General features: G+C 41.4%; 1 protein-coding gene and 1 non-coding gene across 2 annotated transcripts in view; both read left to right on the top strand.

Annotated features, from left to right (window-relative positions):
• The window catches only part of CEP131 (centrosomal protein 131), a 25,085-nt gene that overhangs the window by 1,192 nt on the left and 7,443 nt on the right, over nucleotides 1–16,450 (top strand). The window contains exons 2-19 of the mRNA XM_029284027.1: nucleotides 316–440; nucleotides 1,457–1,560; nucleotides 2,867–2,980; nucleotides 3,571–3,732; nucleotides 4,709–4,826; nucleotides 5,178–5,303; nucleotides 5,561–5,729; nucleotides 6,197–6,297; nucleotides 6,528–6,722; nucleotides 7,165–7,356; nucleotides 7,770–7,907; nucleotides 8,223–8,348; nucleotides 8,812–8,928; nucleotides 9,712–9,741; nucleotides 13,566–13,668; nucleotides 14,239–14,440; nucleotides 15,267–15,374; nucleotides 15,890–16,007. Coding sequence (XP_029139860.1) covers nucleotides 316–440; nucleotides 1,457–1,560; nucleotides 2,867–2,980; nucleotides 3,571–3,732; nucleotides 4,709–4,826; nucleotides 5,178–5,303; nucleotides 5,561–5,729; nucleotides 6,197–6,297; nucleotides 6,528–6,722; nucleotides 7,165–7,356; nucleotides 7,770–7,907; nucleotides 8,223–8,348; nucleotides 8,812–8,928; nucleotides 9,712–9,741; nucleotides 13,566–13,668; nucleotides 14,239–14,440; nucleotides 15,267–15,374; nucleotides 15,890–16,007 — 2,348 coding nt within the window. The remainder of the gene's footprint in view (nucleotides 1–315; nucleotides 441–1,456; nucleotides 1,561–2,866; nucleotides 2,981–3,570; nucleotides 3,733–4,708; nucleotides 4,827–5,177; nucleotides 5,304–5,560; nucleotides 5,730–6,196; nucleotides 6,298–6,527; nucleotides 6,723–7,164; nucleotides 7,357–7,769; nucleotides 7,908–8,222; nucleotides 8,349–8,811; nucleotides 8,929–9,711; nucleotides 9,742–13,565; nucleotides 13,669–14,238; nucleotides 14,441–15,266; nucleotides 15,375–15,889; nucleotides 16,008–16,450) is intronic.
• On the top strand, nucleotides 5,364–5,466 carry LOC114922536. Its single transcript, XR_003810424.1, has one exon. It is a non-coding gene; the product is annotated as a U6 spliceosomal RNA (small nuclear RNA).

Genomic DNA, 16,450 nt, shown 5'->3' with positions numbered 1-16,450 from the left:
CGCAGGTCCGCAACTGTACATAGGTCGGGGGGTAGGTCATTCCAGAGGGCAGGAGCTGCCACAGAGAAGGCTCTCCCCCTGGGGGTCGCCAGCCGGCATTGTCTGGCCGACGGCACTCTAAGGAGGCCCTCTCTGTGGGAGCGGACTGGTCGAAGGGAGGTGTTTGGTAGGAGGCGGTCTTGCAAATACCTAGGTCCATAGACTGAACATAAAATATTGGAGTAGTTTATAGGAATAAATATATTTCAGAAAAGCTCAAAGCAATGCTATGTGTCAACGTCTGCCGGATTCCAAATTAATCTTGTCGTTTTCCTTTTTATAGCAGTGCAGATCACCATGATGACTTCCTCACGTTGTTTAATAGCAGCTCAACTGGAAGAAAAAAACTAGCAAGTCTAAGCAAAGATTCCCCAGAAAAGAAAACTACGTGGAACGTCCTAGTAAGGGCTAGAGCGCATGCGCATTCATGAGAAAAACTTCCGAAACCAGTCCCAAGACTTAGCTTTATGTTGTTAAGCCTGATAATTCCTCTATCATTACTTTCAGGATTTTTCTAGATTTATCATGTCAAAAATCTATTATTGCAAAAAAAAATAAAAAATAACAATCCCAAATTCTTAGCTCATCTGCTGTGTTAAAATTATATTTCCCTTAGGACACTAACATTGCTATTCGACTGTTGGGAAAATGCAAGGTGCCCCTATAATGTAGTTATCACACATGCCACAGTAATGAGCAATGTATACAATATGCCTAAGTGACTATCACATAACAGCTGTGGAGTAAGTTTCGCACTTCCCTCCTGGCAAGAATAGACTTCTCTCCATAAAAAAAATAAAAAAATTAAGCGGTGGGAAAGCTGCACTCTACAAAAAAGACTTCTGCCATCACTTTTTCATAGGCTTTATGGAACTAAGTGCTGGTGGAGCAGGAAGAGTCAAACCTGGGCTGGAAAATCCAGAAAAGATTTTATTATACCACAGTTGAAGAGGCTTTTACCAAAGCTTTTCTGTTGACGAGAAAAATTTAAACTGTTTTTACATTTTCAGCATCTTACTCTGCTTTCTTTGTATCTGGTTTAGCTGTCATCAGCACAGCAATTCCTCCAAAGCTATATATAGGGGCTATGGTATGGGTGCTTTTGATTTCTATCTCTGCTTTTGAAGTTCCTTTGACTCTGCTCTGATTTAGGCATACTCATGACTCTGTCCAGAAACTTCCACACTCAGCACCAATCTGTTCATTTTGAAGCACTCTTAACTGGATAAAAATCCCAGCATCTATCTCCAAAGCTCTGAAATCTGCTACATTTATTTTACTGGTTTATAGTAAAAACTGTGGTGAGATTGAGTAATTTTTTGCCTGAGGAGGAATTAAGAGTTTTTGCTAAAATGTACGTAGTGAAGGTCTGTGTATTGTTACTTTCATGTATACTTACTTTTGATTATTTGGTCAGGATGAGCAGCCCAGGATATTTCCTGCCTCATCCAGCACTCCTGGAAGCATGAGGAAGAAAGAAATCTGTGTACCCCTTGCAGCCAATTTCACTGCCAATAACAGGTAAGAAATATGTGTAGGTAGTAGAACTTAATGTCTGAACATTCAACTAAAATGCTGTCATTAAGTTGCAGAAAAATTCCCATAGCTTTGATGGTACCACTCTTGATTTAATAGTTGAAAATAATAATAATAATAATAATTAATTAATAATAATAATAATAATAATAATAAAGTTGGAAGGGACCTTGGAGGTCATCTAGTCCAACCCCCTGCTCAGGCAGGAACCCCTATACCATTTCGGACAAATGGCTGTCCAGTTTCTTCTTAAAAACATCCAGTGTTGGAGCATTCACCGCTTCTGGAGGCAGGTTGTTCCACTGGTTAATTGTTCTAACTGTCAGGAAGTTTCTCCTTAGTTCTAGGTTGCTTCTCTCCTTGATCAGTTGCTTCTTGTCCTGCCTTCAGGCGCCTTGGAGAATAGCTTGACTCCCTCTTCTTTGTGGCAGCCCCTGAGATATTGGAACACTGCTTTCATGTCCTTCTCTTTGTTAAACTATGGATGATACTTTGAGACTAGGCTGAAACTGCCATATCTAAAGATGAAGCAGGCACGTAGGCACAGAAGCAGGTTGGACAAAAGGCAGAAATCTTGTTTAAAAGATCCCTTGGGGGAAGTAGATAAGGAGGAACTAAGTCGTTAAGGAGACAAAAGGAAAAATGTCACATGAGCCAGACAAAAGAAGTTTGGCCTGAGCACATGAGAAACCCCTCCCCAAATTTCATCACCAGCTACTTAGATTTGTAAATTAACAAGAGAATAGCTGCCAGTCTTGTGGATCCACAAAGCAAGCAAGGACTTTGAGGGATAAACAGGGTCCTTAAGCTCCCCCATTCTTGGAGTTTTCCCTCTAGCCAGAACGTGGGTAAGTATGGATTGTGGGTGGGTGTGTTATATGTGAGAAAGAGCAGATATAGATATAGTTATATATTTAACCAAGTGTTCGGTTGAAAGTGATTTTGAGTGTTTTTCCAGAGCTGTGTGTGTATGAATGACCATAAATTCAACCTGGGAACACACGTAACACTACCAAGTCCTGAAAAACAAATACTCCTAGAACCTAAAAAGGTATATTATTGGCATAGTTGTGAATGCTGAAGTTCGAGAACTTTCATTATTTGAGAGACACACCTCTAGGTCAGCATCTAGGACAGTATCGGAACGCAGCTGATTCCAAAAATCTGGCTACCTATTGAATATGAGACAGTTATTAAGTGGCAAGGCTCCAGAAGTCTTGATCTATTTTGATAATATATTGGAGAAATTATTCTGGAAGCGTGCTGACATATTTTCCTTCTATTTTATGAGGAGTAACAAAGGCGCCATGGGCAACTGTGTCACCACTATGGTGCATAACAATTACTCGACTACAGACAAAACATCTGTGCCAAAGAGTTCCAATCAAGCTACAACTTCGCTCAAGTAAGTCTTGTATATTCCTGTCGCAGCTTTCCTTCAGTGATGAGTTAGGAGCAGTTTGGTCAACATTTCATGCATGAGTGAGATGCTGGAGATCAGAGAGAAGGGTTGTTTTCAAGAAGAGAAGCATAAATAGACTACACAAAGTACTCCTGAACTCTCATGCTTAGTCTAATAACAAAGTTGTACTTTTAATTCTTTTTTCATGTTAATACAGTGTTTCACATCAGCAGTCACTGGACTAAATGTGAGCAAATAAGAGATTGTCCAGCAGCTGCTAGAGCAGTGTTTCTCAACCTTGGCAACTTTACAGATGTGTGGACTTCAACTCCCAAAATTCTCCAGCTAGCAATGCTAGCTGGAGAATTCTAGGAGTTAAAGTCCACACATCGTAAAGTTGTCAAGGTTGAGAAACACTGTGCTAGAGTATATGTTGTATACAGAAGTAATTCTCAAGGATAGCAATCCCTGAGAAATCATAGTACAAGCTAGTATGAAAAATGGGAAACATTTTTTAGTATATCCTAAATTGAAGAGACTTGCAGCATTTCATAGGATCCTATTGAGCAGTGTATTATTGTTTCTTTCCTTAGCAACATCATCAAAGCTACTTCTAATGAAGACACAGACGGCGGCAGTTACATGAAATCTCAGAAGAACTTTTCCAGCAGCAACATCCTGGCTTGGAATAATAACACCAGTAGTAGCAATCCCCCGACTAGGATACAGGAAGTTTCTGAGGAGGAGGCTGAGCGGTAAATCTGAGAAAACTGACAGGAAGAAGTAACAAATTATGCAGAAAAATCAGAGGAAGTGAAATGAGGGCATATAACTGGGTTACTAGATAATTGCCATATCTGATTTGGCAATTTCCAGTTAATAGCTTGTTGTTTTTTTAGCAACTGGGTAAATTTTGGGCAGTAATAGTTCCAACTCAGCCTCTCACTGTTCTGAAGGATGACAGAAGCCATTCAGTTATACTGTGAATTCACTGGAAAAGGCCGTCTGAAATGTTTTGGCCTTTTGTGTGTGTGTGTGTGGGGGGGGGAACATTAAGAGTGGGGAGAGGAGTAGGAGGTCTTCCAAAGGCAAACCACTACATTTGGCTTTTCTTCTTCTTCTTGTGCCATATCCATTATCGGACGTTGGCGATCCTGTTTTTATCAGCAACCGCACGAAAAAGTGTTGCTGAGTTTTGTCCAAATCAATCCCTTAGATTTTGAAGCCACAATGTTCTTCTTCTAAATCCCAACCAGATAGGCCTTTTGTGGCCATTTTCTTATCTTTAGAAGGGAGTGAAGTGACAATCGATGTGAGAGGCCTCACAGAGGAAAACTGCATCTATTCCACCATTAAAACTATTCCAAACCCTGAAAAATGGGCTGAAAATGCATTGTCAACATTGGGCCATTTTGCCATCAATATTCGCAGCCCAATCTCAGGATACAAATGAGGTGTTGGGTGGCTGTGTACTATTTTATAGAATGTTACTTGCAGTTATTAAATGGTATATTTTCACACCTTCCTAGAACTGTGTATTTTTGAACACTGCTTCTGGATTTCTATAAACCGGAGGGAGGAGCGTTTATTTGAATATAGAAGCCCTGTGGTCAAGATCTGTTTTTTCAAGGATGTTTTTCTGTGCCTTTCTTAACATCAGGAACTGTTTCGCTTGACATGGCAGTTGGAAAGCAATAGTCAACTTGCATGAATTTTTTTCCCCTGTTTTAGATTTGTTAACCAAGTCAATTCGGCTGCTGTGACAATCCAGCGCTGGTACCGGCGGCATTCTCAGAGGCACAAGGAAGGCGTAGCTCAGCTTGAGCGATTGTTGGCTTCCAAGAGAGAGGTTTGTTGTATGTGTATATTGTATAAAAAAACTTCTGAACATGCTGAAAGAATGTTTTGTTTTGAATGAATGGTTTTGCATAAGCTTTAAATGTATGAGGTATGGTTCTAGTTAGATTTTAGGGAAGTTAGTTGGCTTTTTTTTTTTGTCCTAGAGCAGTGTTTCTCAACCTTGACCATTTTAAGGCATGTGGACTCCAACTCCCAGAATTCCACAGCCAGCAATGCTGGCTGTGGAATTCTGGGCGTTGAAGTCCACATGCCTTAAAATGGTCAAGGTTGAGAAACACTGTCCTAGAGATAGGAATCGTGATCGTGTAGTTTTATAATACCTGTGCTGTATGTTTTTAAGGAAAAGCAGCAGCAGCAGCAACTCGCAGATGAGGGCAACATCTTGGATTTGCAGCAGAGAAGAGATGATGAGAGGAAAAAAATACGAGAGGAGAAAGCTCGCCTTGCCAGAAGAGCAGCCATCCAGGTAGCCATTTGCTGATTGGTATTGCTAGTCCTGGGCATTAGAAGACAGGAGGATCGTCTTGTGCTCGCTTTGGCAGCACATATCCTAAAATTGGAAGGATATAGAGAAGATTAGCATGGCCCCTGCGCAAGTAGAAGCCAGAGGATAGTCTTGATTGATTTATTGGGTTAAAAGTTAGACCGAGTACGTTTACTGGTGCAGGAGGAGGAAGTGGGCCCTAACACAGAACAGAAATGCGAGTTAGTGTTTTGTTTTAGGAGCTGCAACAAAAACGAACCCAAAAAGCTTTAGAGACACAGCGTTTGGTGGAGGAGGAGATGGCACTACTTAAAGAAAGCAAGAAAGCCAGAAGAAGGAAAAGTGAGAAAGCCAGCTCTTTAAAAAACAGCAGTCCTGCTAACAGCATCATCAAAGCCAACAATGCAGGTGAGAAATAATGGAAGGTCTTGGGACATTTGGTGTGGGGAGGGGGATCTCCTAAACTGCATTTCTCTAAATTCAGTATGCACTCTGAATCTGTTTTAAATACAAAACATTTCTATAGCGCCGTGGTATTATTTGGTCTTGCATGGCAGCGAGGAGCAACAAATAGCATGCTGAAAATAAGGAGTAAGTTCAGAAACATTTAACTTGCACACAGGCAAATAATGATAATGGAAAAATATGGGCAACTGATGTATCCTCGTAGACTCATAGTGAAAAGCTGATTCGCTACACTTTAGAATTGCTTGGCAAACCAAGAAAAATTATTTCAAAAACAAACTTGGGCTTGACATCTTAAAGTCTTATACTCCAATTCTCGAAATGGAAAACATAGTTGTTCTCATTTAACAAAAAGATGAATTCTGAATTCTTATTCTTACTGAAGCAAATGCTTTTTGTTGCTACTGCAGGTGCCAACTTCCACTTTGCAGGAATAGATCTAGACGAAGCTTCCGCCATGGCATCCCTTTGTCGCTCAGCACAAAACAAAGGACTTGAAGAACAGCCACAGGTGTTGCCTTCTTCTGATGTTCCTGGAAGCCTAAATACTTTCTTTTACTTTTCCCTCATGATTTGTATAGTTCCCAATTTCTGCACTTTTAAATGTTTTGATTGGCTGGGAAGTATAAGATTTTGCAAATGAGATGGATGAGCCCTCCCTATGTCAGTGAAATATACTGATAATGTTTATTTGGAGTTCTTCACAATATTTCATGCGCATGGATTTTCTCTGTTTCCCAGGATGGGAGCTCTGGAAAAATGCCCAGTGAAGATTTGGATGGTGTGATGAGCACAGCCAGTAGGATGCATTCCAAAATAACCTTTCATGACCTACTAGACACCCTAAAGCTTTTGGAAGCGGATCCAGAATTTCTGCCACCGCCACAGTATCAGCCCAATTTTTTCAAGGATTACAAATATGCCTGGATAGATGGGGTAATTGAAATATAAATATTGCGCTGTCTTTTCTCTGTAGATCCTTTGGATGAAATTGTACAGAATTTGTTTGGGCTGGTGTGAAAGTGGTTTAGGGAAGAAATGAGGAGCACGTACCCAACTGATGCTTCTTGCTTTATGTTACCTACTCTGCTTAGAGCAAACTTTTGGGAGTTGTGAGCTGGAATATTTTTGACAAACTCAAGGACATTTGTAATTGTTTTCCAAATATTTACAGTTAATCTCCCAAGAGAAAACTGGAGAAAGCATCTCTGCTTTTTTGAGAAGCTCCATTCCCCCTTTCTTGAGAAATATTTTTTAATCAATGGAATCACACAACAATTCTCCTTTTTCCCAGCAGTCACAGATTGAAATCATTCTGTTTGGTACTGCCACAGTAGTCTATAGCTGTTGATCCCAAGAATTTTTCCCTGCAATACAGGACTTGGACTCAAATTCTCTAACCACTGACAACCTAGAGAGGTTTGGAAAATTGAACTGCTCGCTGGGAGCCCCTGAAGAAGGAACATTATTGTCAGAAACAAAACTTCAGAATATAATGAGTTTTTTGGATGAGATGGAAAAATCTGAGCAGGAACGACCCAGATCTGTTGCCTCAGCTTCACAGCAAGAGGTGAATATGGCACATTTAAATTTTATTGATGGGGTGGGCTGGGGTGTGTGTGTGTGTGTGTCAGGGCAGATGGCTGTTTCAAACAAAGAGCATTTTGCTTTCACTGATTGAAACGAAAAAATATTTGAAATTAAAAGCTGTTAAGTTGGTATTGGCGTTATGGCTTCCAATAATCTGAGAGTTGAGAAGCTTCAGATAGTTGGATCTGCCTCAGGAAATGAAGAACCTAGTCTGCCACACGTAAAATGGCAATTTTATGATGGCGTTTGTTATGATGAGCAAAGTTTTCCAGTATTAGCGTATTATTGCAGATAAGGAATCTTTAATTTCCATCCTTAAAGGAGATTTGGTGATAGGAAACTAGGGTTGTCCCTCAGCCTGACTATTCCTTTGCTGCTTATCATACCTGCTAGGGATTATTGCCAGAAGAAGAGCTCGCCCACTTGGATCAGGTCTCAGCCGTTGCCACAGAGGTCACCAGCTCTATCCAGAAGCTGAAGCTGGAAGTAGAAGAAAAGAAGAAAGCTGTTGCTTTTCTACAAAAAGCACTGGTGGGTGACCAGAACTTGATTCCACAGGAAGGGTGTCTGTCTGTGTTACACAACCCAATCTTTAGCTCTGTTGAGTGGAAGGAGGCATGAACTGTCAAAGAGGGAGTGTCTTGTCTTTATCTGCCTTTTTCAGGCTTCGGCAGTGTTGTTGCTGATGAACAATCCATATCAAGAAACGATCTGCTTAGGAATCCCAATGGCTATATTTAACATATCCTTTCTTTTCCACTTTTTTTTCTTTTGCTTTTTGACTGACCAGATAGCGTAACTTTTAGGTTTCCTTAATTGGCCTGGTTTTGCCCTTTGTCCTAGCAGGCTCAACAGCAGGAGTTAACCGGGCAGCATGTTAAAGATGTACAGAAAGAGCTGAATCACCAACTGACTGTGCAGAGGGAGCAGTATGAAGGTGCAATCCAACGGCACCTGGCCTTTATTGACCAGGTAATCTTTTCCTTTCCTTTTTTTCCTCCTTTCCTTTCCATATAGAACCTGGGAATATCAATATACTCTGTTTCCCTATCTCGCAGCCTCTATTTAACGTAACTTGTATTGCTGGCATGCCTCTTCAGAAATTTCCGTGGGCATCAGCTAGCAGTTAGCATTCTAAGTTGAAATACTCCCTTGCGATGGGGGGGAGTTTTGTATCCATTTCTACCTGAATAAGATGGCAGCTTGATTCCAGGTACTTTCTGCTAGCTCGCTAATGCATCACATTAGTACAGGGGTGTCAAACTGCCGGCCCACATCATACCGGAGCCGCGTCCACCCCATTGCCGGCAATGGCGAAAAAGCTCCGATACGTCGCGCGACGTCACTTGGCGTCGCGAGTTTGACATGCCTGCATTAGTACAAACAATGGATAGAGTATGCTGTTAGTAATACTCTCTTGCACCTATCTCTACAGCTCATCGATGACAAAAGAGCTCTGAATCAGAAATGTGAAGCTGTGGTATCTGAAATGAAGCTTGTGGATCAGAAATATACAAAGAAAATTGCCCAGATGCAAGAGCAGCATGAGTTGGTGAGGAAATGACATTGGTGTAAGGGTTAGGGGAGCAACAGAGCAACTAGTTAAAACATATGACTGGACTTAAGTTGGACTGAAATTTGCACAGTGCAAAGAAATCAGTGTTTGATACCTTCCAGAGAACATCAGGCAAGAGAATGTTGGAAGCCATTTGAATGTTAGTAAAATGAGAAGACTGTTTTGAAATACTACCTTTTATACCATTATGGGGTTTTTTTCTATCATTTTTCAATGTTTCTCAACTTTGGTAACTTTAAGATACATGGATTTCAAGTCCCAAAAGTTCAAATCTATGTGTCTTAAGGTTGCCAAGATATTGATAGATAGATAGATAGATAGATAGATAGATAGATAGATAGATAGATAGATAGATAGATAGATAGATAGATAGATAGATAGATGATAGAATTTCTTTTGTGACTTAATTATTCACTGTAAGACAACTGCTATAAATATTAATTTGGGCCAAGTAACCTACTAAACTAGCAGGTACTGAGAAACGACCTCAGTAAAATTGTAGCATGACCTCAGTAAAAACTGAGTATGATCTCAGTAAAATTGGAGGTACGCTAGGATTATTTCTGCCTTGCAATGCACTTTGAACAGATGCAATATTCCCAAAATGTTAGCTCTTTCCCTTGGTCAATTTGTTTGATCCCTATGCTGAGAGGTAATCTGCACCCTGCTTAAGCTGTATCCTTGCTTTTTCCCCTCCAACTCTCTTATTTCCCACTCCTTCCATTTCTCTCTTCTCTCATCTTTCCTCTTTCTGTTTAGGTCTGGCGCACTCTGGGCCCCCTCTGTGAGGTAAACTTTGTGCATGCTGTTAACTTCAGCCTTTGCCTTTTTGCTGGTCTGGATCCTTTAAATGTGATTTTTCGTGTATTTCTTAGAGGGTGCTGTGCCTATATCTCTCTTGGTATAGGCATGGCAAATATTGCAATTTGGTGCAAAGTGCAATTCCTTGACTTTGATAATGATGCCCTCTTCAGCTTCCCTACTTAGTGCCCAGCTGAACAGGCTTGGGTGTTTATGAAGCAAAGGCAACATTTCCTAAAAAGCTTTAGCAATTCATTATTGCCTACATGCACATTGTTTTGATTGGTGTAGAAGAGTGGATAGATCCAGAGTCACATACCTGCCTGTTTTTAAATTTCAGGGGATAAATGTGGAGGTAGATTATAGATATCAGTTATTTTCATGGCCTGGGTCCAGGTTATTTGAGGGACCATCTCACCCCACTGGGATTGGCCCGTCCCATCCGTGCCAGCAGAGGAGGCATGCTGCAGGTCCCATCAGCCCGATTATTCCGGCTGGCGGGGTCCAGGAGGTGGGGCTTCTTTGCGCTGTTACTCCTGCCCTCTGGAACATCTCGCGCCCAACCCTCCTATCTTTTCGTACGGGCCTAAAGATGTGGCTCTGCCAATTGGGGAACAGCGCAGTGGAGGTGGTTGATCGAGCAACAGCAGATTCCCACCTCCCCCCCACTCCACCCCCTCCCTTCCCATGTATCCTTAGGTTTTAACATTGATTTTAATTATCTGTGTTTTAATTGTACACGTATAGACATATTTTTATGACTGTAAGCCGCTCAGAGTTAACCTATGGGAAGTTGGGTGACCAATAAAATTTATAAATAAATACATAAATTTTGAAAGGCACTGCAGATGGCCTGTAAAAGGGGATAAAATGATATAACTTTGCATTATATAAAAGCACAAATGTTAGTTCTATGTGTCACTATAACCTTTTGGAATAAAATGGTAGCGTTGTTCTTCAGATACGGGTAGTCCTTGGCTTACAGTCTTACATTCAGCAGCTGTTCAAAGTCATGGTGTTGCTGAATGAAGGGATTTATAATCAGTCCCCAAAGTTTATGACCATTCCACTGCTCCTGCGATGATGTGATCAAAATTTGAGTGTTTGGCAGCCCATCCATACTTACGACCATAGGGGGTGCTGCAACTCACCTATCTTCCTCCATCTCTGCCTTTTTGCCTCCTGCGCTCCTTGACTCTGGCTGACCCCCAGCCCTCTTCTTGCTCCCACAGATGACCAAGCATGCCCTGCTTTGGCCCCCTCACCAGGCAGCTGCTGGCCTCACGAGGCTTTCTTCTCAGGGTTGTGCACACCAATTTCTTTATGAGATTTTGGAGAAGGTGGCCAGCAGCTGCCTTGTGAAGGGCCAGAGCAGACACGCTTCGTCAGTGTAGGGCAGAGGCCTCCAACCTTTTGAGCACCAAGGACTGGTGCTGTGGAGAAAGGTTTTTCCGTGGACCGGAGGGGGTGTGGTTTCACGTGCTGCCTGCATCCCACAGATGGGGCTTTGCTTGTTTGTGCGGACCGGTTGCTGGCATGCTGCGGACTGGTGCCGGTTCACGGACTGGGGGTTGGGGACCCCTGGTATGGGGAACAAGAAGATGGCAAACGTCAGCTGGGATAGCAAAGTGCAGGGCTGCAGGGTCCTTAGAGCGCCAGGCAGTGAGGATAGCTGAGGCTTCCTGGGGAGGTTAGGACTTGATGTTGTACTGCTGGGGGGTGGCTGTGGTTTCCAAGAATGGCTGTGGCTTTGTGCCGTGCTGTTGAGGCTTCCCAGAATGCTGCAGCTTTGCACATGCTGTTTGGACTTCCTGGGGTATATAGCTGGGGCAGCCGGGGGTTCACACTGTGTAGTGGCTCAGGAGCTGCTTACAGCCTCAGTGCTGCACAGTTCTGGGGCTGCTTGCCACCCAACAAGGCACAGTACAGGGCAGCCTAAAGGGCAGAGATGCTGGGGCGGGGGGGAGAGAGATGGGCAGGTGGGGGGAGTTGAAACCCGTCCCTTACCTTACCAAGGTTTGGGGCTGGAAGGGACCAAGCCTAGAATGGTTCGGACTGGGAAGGGGCTTCAGCTAATGACCAGTGGAATTTGCTTAGTGACTGCCAATGGGGAGTGCCGGGACTGCAGTTGCTAAGCAATATGGTCATGTGATTTTGCACTTTATGAATGCGTTATTTAGCAACCGAAATGCGGGTTCCAGTTGTGATAAGTCAAGAACTACTTATACAGGGTTAAGAAAGCATCTTAACTTTTGGTGCCTCTCAAAAATTTAAAGAATTGAAATATTTAACAGGTCAGAAATCCTTAGGATTGCTACTAATCTGAATAGAAAATACTTGTAGGCCCATTAGATTTTTCTATGTCTAGATTTCAAGAGTGCAATAATTGGACCTGATCAGTTTCAATTCTTCAAGGAGCTAGTTGTTGGGGAAGGGAGTGTTGGAATCAGTCACTATCAGATTTGCATTTAACCGCTTGCTGTCAGGCTACCATTTACTGTTACTGCTACAGTCATATTAAGGGTAGAGGTATCTTATCTGTTGAGAGACATTCTTACTTTTATCTGTTGTTTCACTTTCTTGTCTTCTGGCCTGGATGGCAGTATTATCTTGAGGTAGCTGACCTGACCTAATAACTATTTACAAAGATGATCTGTTTATTTCTTCATCAGTCTCAAAAAGAACTGATAACCTAATAGGAAAACACATTAGAATTCCTTATGAATGCCTCTTCCCTTTGCACACACATTATTTATGCTGCTGCAAGGTATATATCACTTTCCACCCCACCCCCCACCCCAAAACAGCTCTTGAGAAAACAACCAGCTACAATGAATTTGGCACCCTCCCATCTCTTCAGAATTCTCCCATTTTCCTTCAGATGTAACTCAGCTTTAGTTTTAAAAAAAATATTTTTTGTTTTGTTTTCAAGATTAGTCTGCAAAATGATGGGAGCTCCATTTTCCTATCTTGCTCCCAATCTGAACATTGATTAACGTTAGAGTCCCTTCAGAGGGATGCAGATCAGACTTGACCTTTTCCAGAGCTCCAAATAGATTGACTCTTTACAAAATAAAAGGCTCAGGGCAATAATTTGAGGCTGCTGTGGTTTGTTCAATGTTTTTTGTCTCCTGAATTTTAGGAATGAAAAACTTAAAAGATTCTCTTAATTTTCTTGGCCCAAACTATTTGCAGTGGGGAAAACAGATTTACCAGATGATCTGTTGTTTAGTCGTTTTAGAGCTAAAACATTTTTTGTTGTTATTCGGAATTCATATCTTGAAACTTGCCTTCTAAAATTGGAGCAGAAGAAAATACCATTAATGTGGCATTATAAAAAATGATACCCTGAATTAGTTTTTTATTTTAAATAAATTTTATTGTAAACAAATAAAATGAATGAGTGAATCAAGGTTTTATTTATTTATTATATGCATGCATAGGTTGTTATATAAATAAATATATAAATTACACACAGAGACATACACAAATAATAATAAAGCATATAAACCACACGTGTGTCTTCGTGTGCGTTGTGGGGGGTGGTGTTTAGGGTTCTATAGTGAATTATTTGTAAGTAATGTCAACTCATGCACTGCATACCTTGAAATTTAATTCAGAAAATTCCAGGAAGTTCAGTTGGATATTCAGTTGGATTCTTTTATCTCTTGCAAAGAATTCTCTTCTTCTGAAGCAGTTCTGATGCATCGCAGATTTATTGAAGAATTTCTTTCTTCTTTCATAGATACAGGATGGAATTTAATGAAACTCTTATGTACGTCTTGCTTTTTCTCTTTTTAATTCACATGAAGGAAATAAAGAAGCTGAAGCAGCTGATGACTGCTACAGAAAAAATCCGCCGAGAGAAATGGATTGATGAGAAGACCAAGAAGATCAAAGAGATCACCGTTAAAGGTACTGTTGAGCTTTCGTTATTTCTTCAGATTCTTGTCCCAATAGCAGATTTTTTAGCGAGAAAATAATCTGGTCCATGGAACTGCCTCCAGGTAGAACAATTTCACAAGCAGGATTGTAGGTCTGATTGTTCTTCCCAGCTTCCATACCTGAACTGTCATTCTCTCTCTCTCTCTCTTTTAATTGGGGTCATTATTAAAGGCAAATATGCTTTGAAGTGGCAACATTTTTATAACTAGTTATGGCAGGGAACAATTTACAGCAGTTCTTTTTCATTAAATGTAGTCAAACATGTAAATTATATGCTATCTGGTTTGTTCTACTAATGATAAAGATACAGTTTCATTCCAATTAAACTTGGCTCCTAGTAATGTGATGATTATGTGCTATACGTCAGGACTGCACAATGCTTTTAATATATTTTAGTAGCTCCATTCACCTTTTGTCATCTTCGATTAGTAGAGCAACTGAATCTGCAGGAAGGAGAGGCACGTGTATAGAGTGGAAATTCTTGCTTTCGTGCAGGCACTTGAGGTCTATAGTCTCCCTTTTGCTTTCTTCCCCATTCAGGCCTGGAGCCTGAAATCCAGAAGCTCATTGCTAAACACAAGCTAGAGATCAAAAAGTTGAAATCACTGCACGAAGTAGAACTACTGCAGTCGGATGAGCGTGCAGCCCAGCGCTACATACGACAGACTGAAGAGCTGAGAGAGATGCTGGAGCACGAGAAGGAAGAGCAAGGACAGCGCGAGAGAGAACTGGCAAGGCAGCGGTATGAAGGAGGGAGCAAGTAGGAAGATGTACAGCAGGAGGAGGAGGATCTGGAAAAGGCTATTACAGATGTGCAAAGGGGAGGGGGGGAGAAAAAGGGGCAAAATTCCTGTGTGTGTGGGAAAACAGGAGGAGGAAAAACCTGTGTAATATTGTTTAGGGAAGGAAAACTATGATGGCCCAGAAGACAGTGAGGCACAGAACGCGCATTCATACTTGATCACAAGATGACTTCCTGCATTTGGTTAGAAAAGATAGCAGTCCTGCAAATTTGTGAACAAGTTGACATCAGGATTTGGTTGAAAATATGGAGTGTATGTCATTGGCTTTCCAAGGGCAGAATGGAGATATAGGAGAGTTCATATGTGGACAGAGAGGCATCATGAAACTGCTTGTTTTCTCTGTTTAGAAACAGGAATATAGTGCAGTCTTAACTCCTACTGTTGACACCACAGGGCTTAATACAGTATTGTGGGAGGAAAGTAATAGGCAAACAGTGCAGTTTGGGTACCATTCTCTGAAGTATCTTTTATGTGCTGGTTCATGCATTTGTAACTGAGCCGTTACTCCAATTTATTCCGTCCCCTCTGTTGTGGCGCTTTTCCATTTTGCAACTTCCACATCTCCTGCAAAAAAAATTGGTTTCTCTTGTTTGAAGTCTTGGAAGGGTTTGTTTTTTAAATAATAATTTTGCGTTCCTCCACGGTATTATTTTTTTTCCTCCCAGTTGAGGAAATCTTTGGCTTTGTGTTTCCTATAACGTTGGATCAAGCCAAGGATACTGATGACTTGCTTAAGACTTCCTTTGAAAGGCTCCCTCTGAACAGGTACGAGAAGCAGCTGGAGCAGGAGGAGCAAGCTCTGCAGCAACAACGGCGCCGGCTCTACAGTGAAGTGGCGGAGGAGAAGGAGAGACTCAGCCAACAGGCTGCCAGGTGAGAGAAGGCACACGTGGGGTTCAGAACTGGTGGGTACGCTGAGCCAGTGGGCACTGACCATTTGCATCGACAGGGCGGTGTTCAGGAAAAAGAACTGCAAGATCTTGAAGTCCCAAAGGTAAAAAGCACATGTATTGTTCCCACATATATCTTCTTCTCTAGTACTACTAGAGCCTGGAGAATTTTCATGCGGCAGTGCTACATGAATTTTATAACCTGTTTCAGGAGCCTTATTTCAACCAAGTTCTATGTAGCATTTTTCAGTCTAAAGGCTGCAGTTATTCCAGCATGCTTGGAGGTACACTCCAAGTGGATAATGCACAAAATATTTTATTGGAAACAGATTAAATTGAAATAATAACTGTTGACATGATTACTTCCATTGTATGGGAAATATTCCAGTTAATAACTTTAGAGGGTCAGCAGGAAGCACATTAAGATTGTGGGAAATGTATATATTGGTATCTGAGTTTGAACAATCCTATTCTGTGGCATTCATTTCTGATTCCCAGGCAAAGAGCTGAACTGGAGGATTTACGAAGGCAACTGGAAGAGAACAATTCAATTATTACCAAGACTTTAAAAGAAGAATATGAGAAAGGGAAGGAAGAACAGGAACGACGTCATCAGGTCTGTTATTTCTAGACTTTCTATATAATTTTTGCTCTTCATTGCTAGCATTTGAAGTAAATTTTACATTGGGGCCGCATAGCCTTTTTTGGCCCTGAGCAGCCACATTGAAATATCTCCAAATGTGCATTTTCTTATATGAGATCTTGTGAAAACTTTGGAAAAAATATTAGGCTGGGGGCCCTTTTTAAATATCTGCATCATTATCTTTATTGCACATCAATGCAATGCTTATTGTGTACAATTACGTGTTTTCTGCTTGCTTGCAAGATTCCAGTTTGATCTCTGGTTTGTGTCATTTGTAGCTGAGTGGCTGTTTTTTCACAGTATCCTGAGGTCTTTTTGGTCATGTGGGGCTGCTCTCTGAAGTAATGTGTTATTCAGAAAGATTATGTAACTTGGACTTATTCTCATTACTTCAGCACATATTAGATGGACAGAAT

The sequence above is a fragment of the Protobothrops mucrosquamatus genome, unplaced genomic scaffold, assembly GCF_001527695.2.
Source record: "Protobothrops mucrosquamatus isolate PMUCROS unplaced genomic scaffold, P.Mucros_1.0 scaffold_99, whole genome shotgun sequence".
In the NCBI taxonomy this organism is placed as follows: domain Eukaryota; kingdom Metazoa; phylum Chordata; class Lepidosauria; order Squamata; family Viperidae; genus Protobothrops; species Protobothrops mucrosquamatus.
Note: the sequence above shows the minus strand (reverse complement) of the source record. Positions and strands in the feature narration are given on the sequence as shown.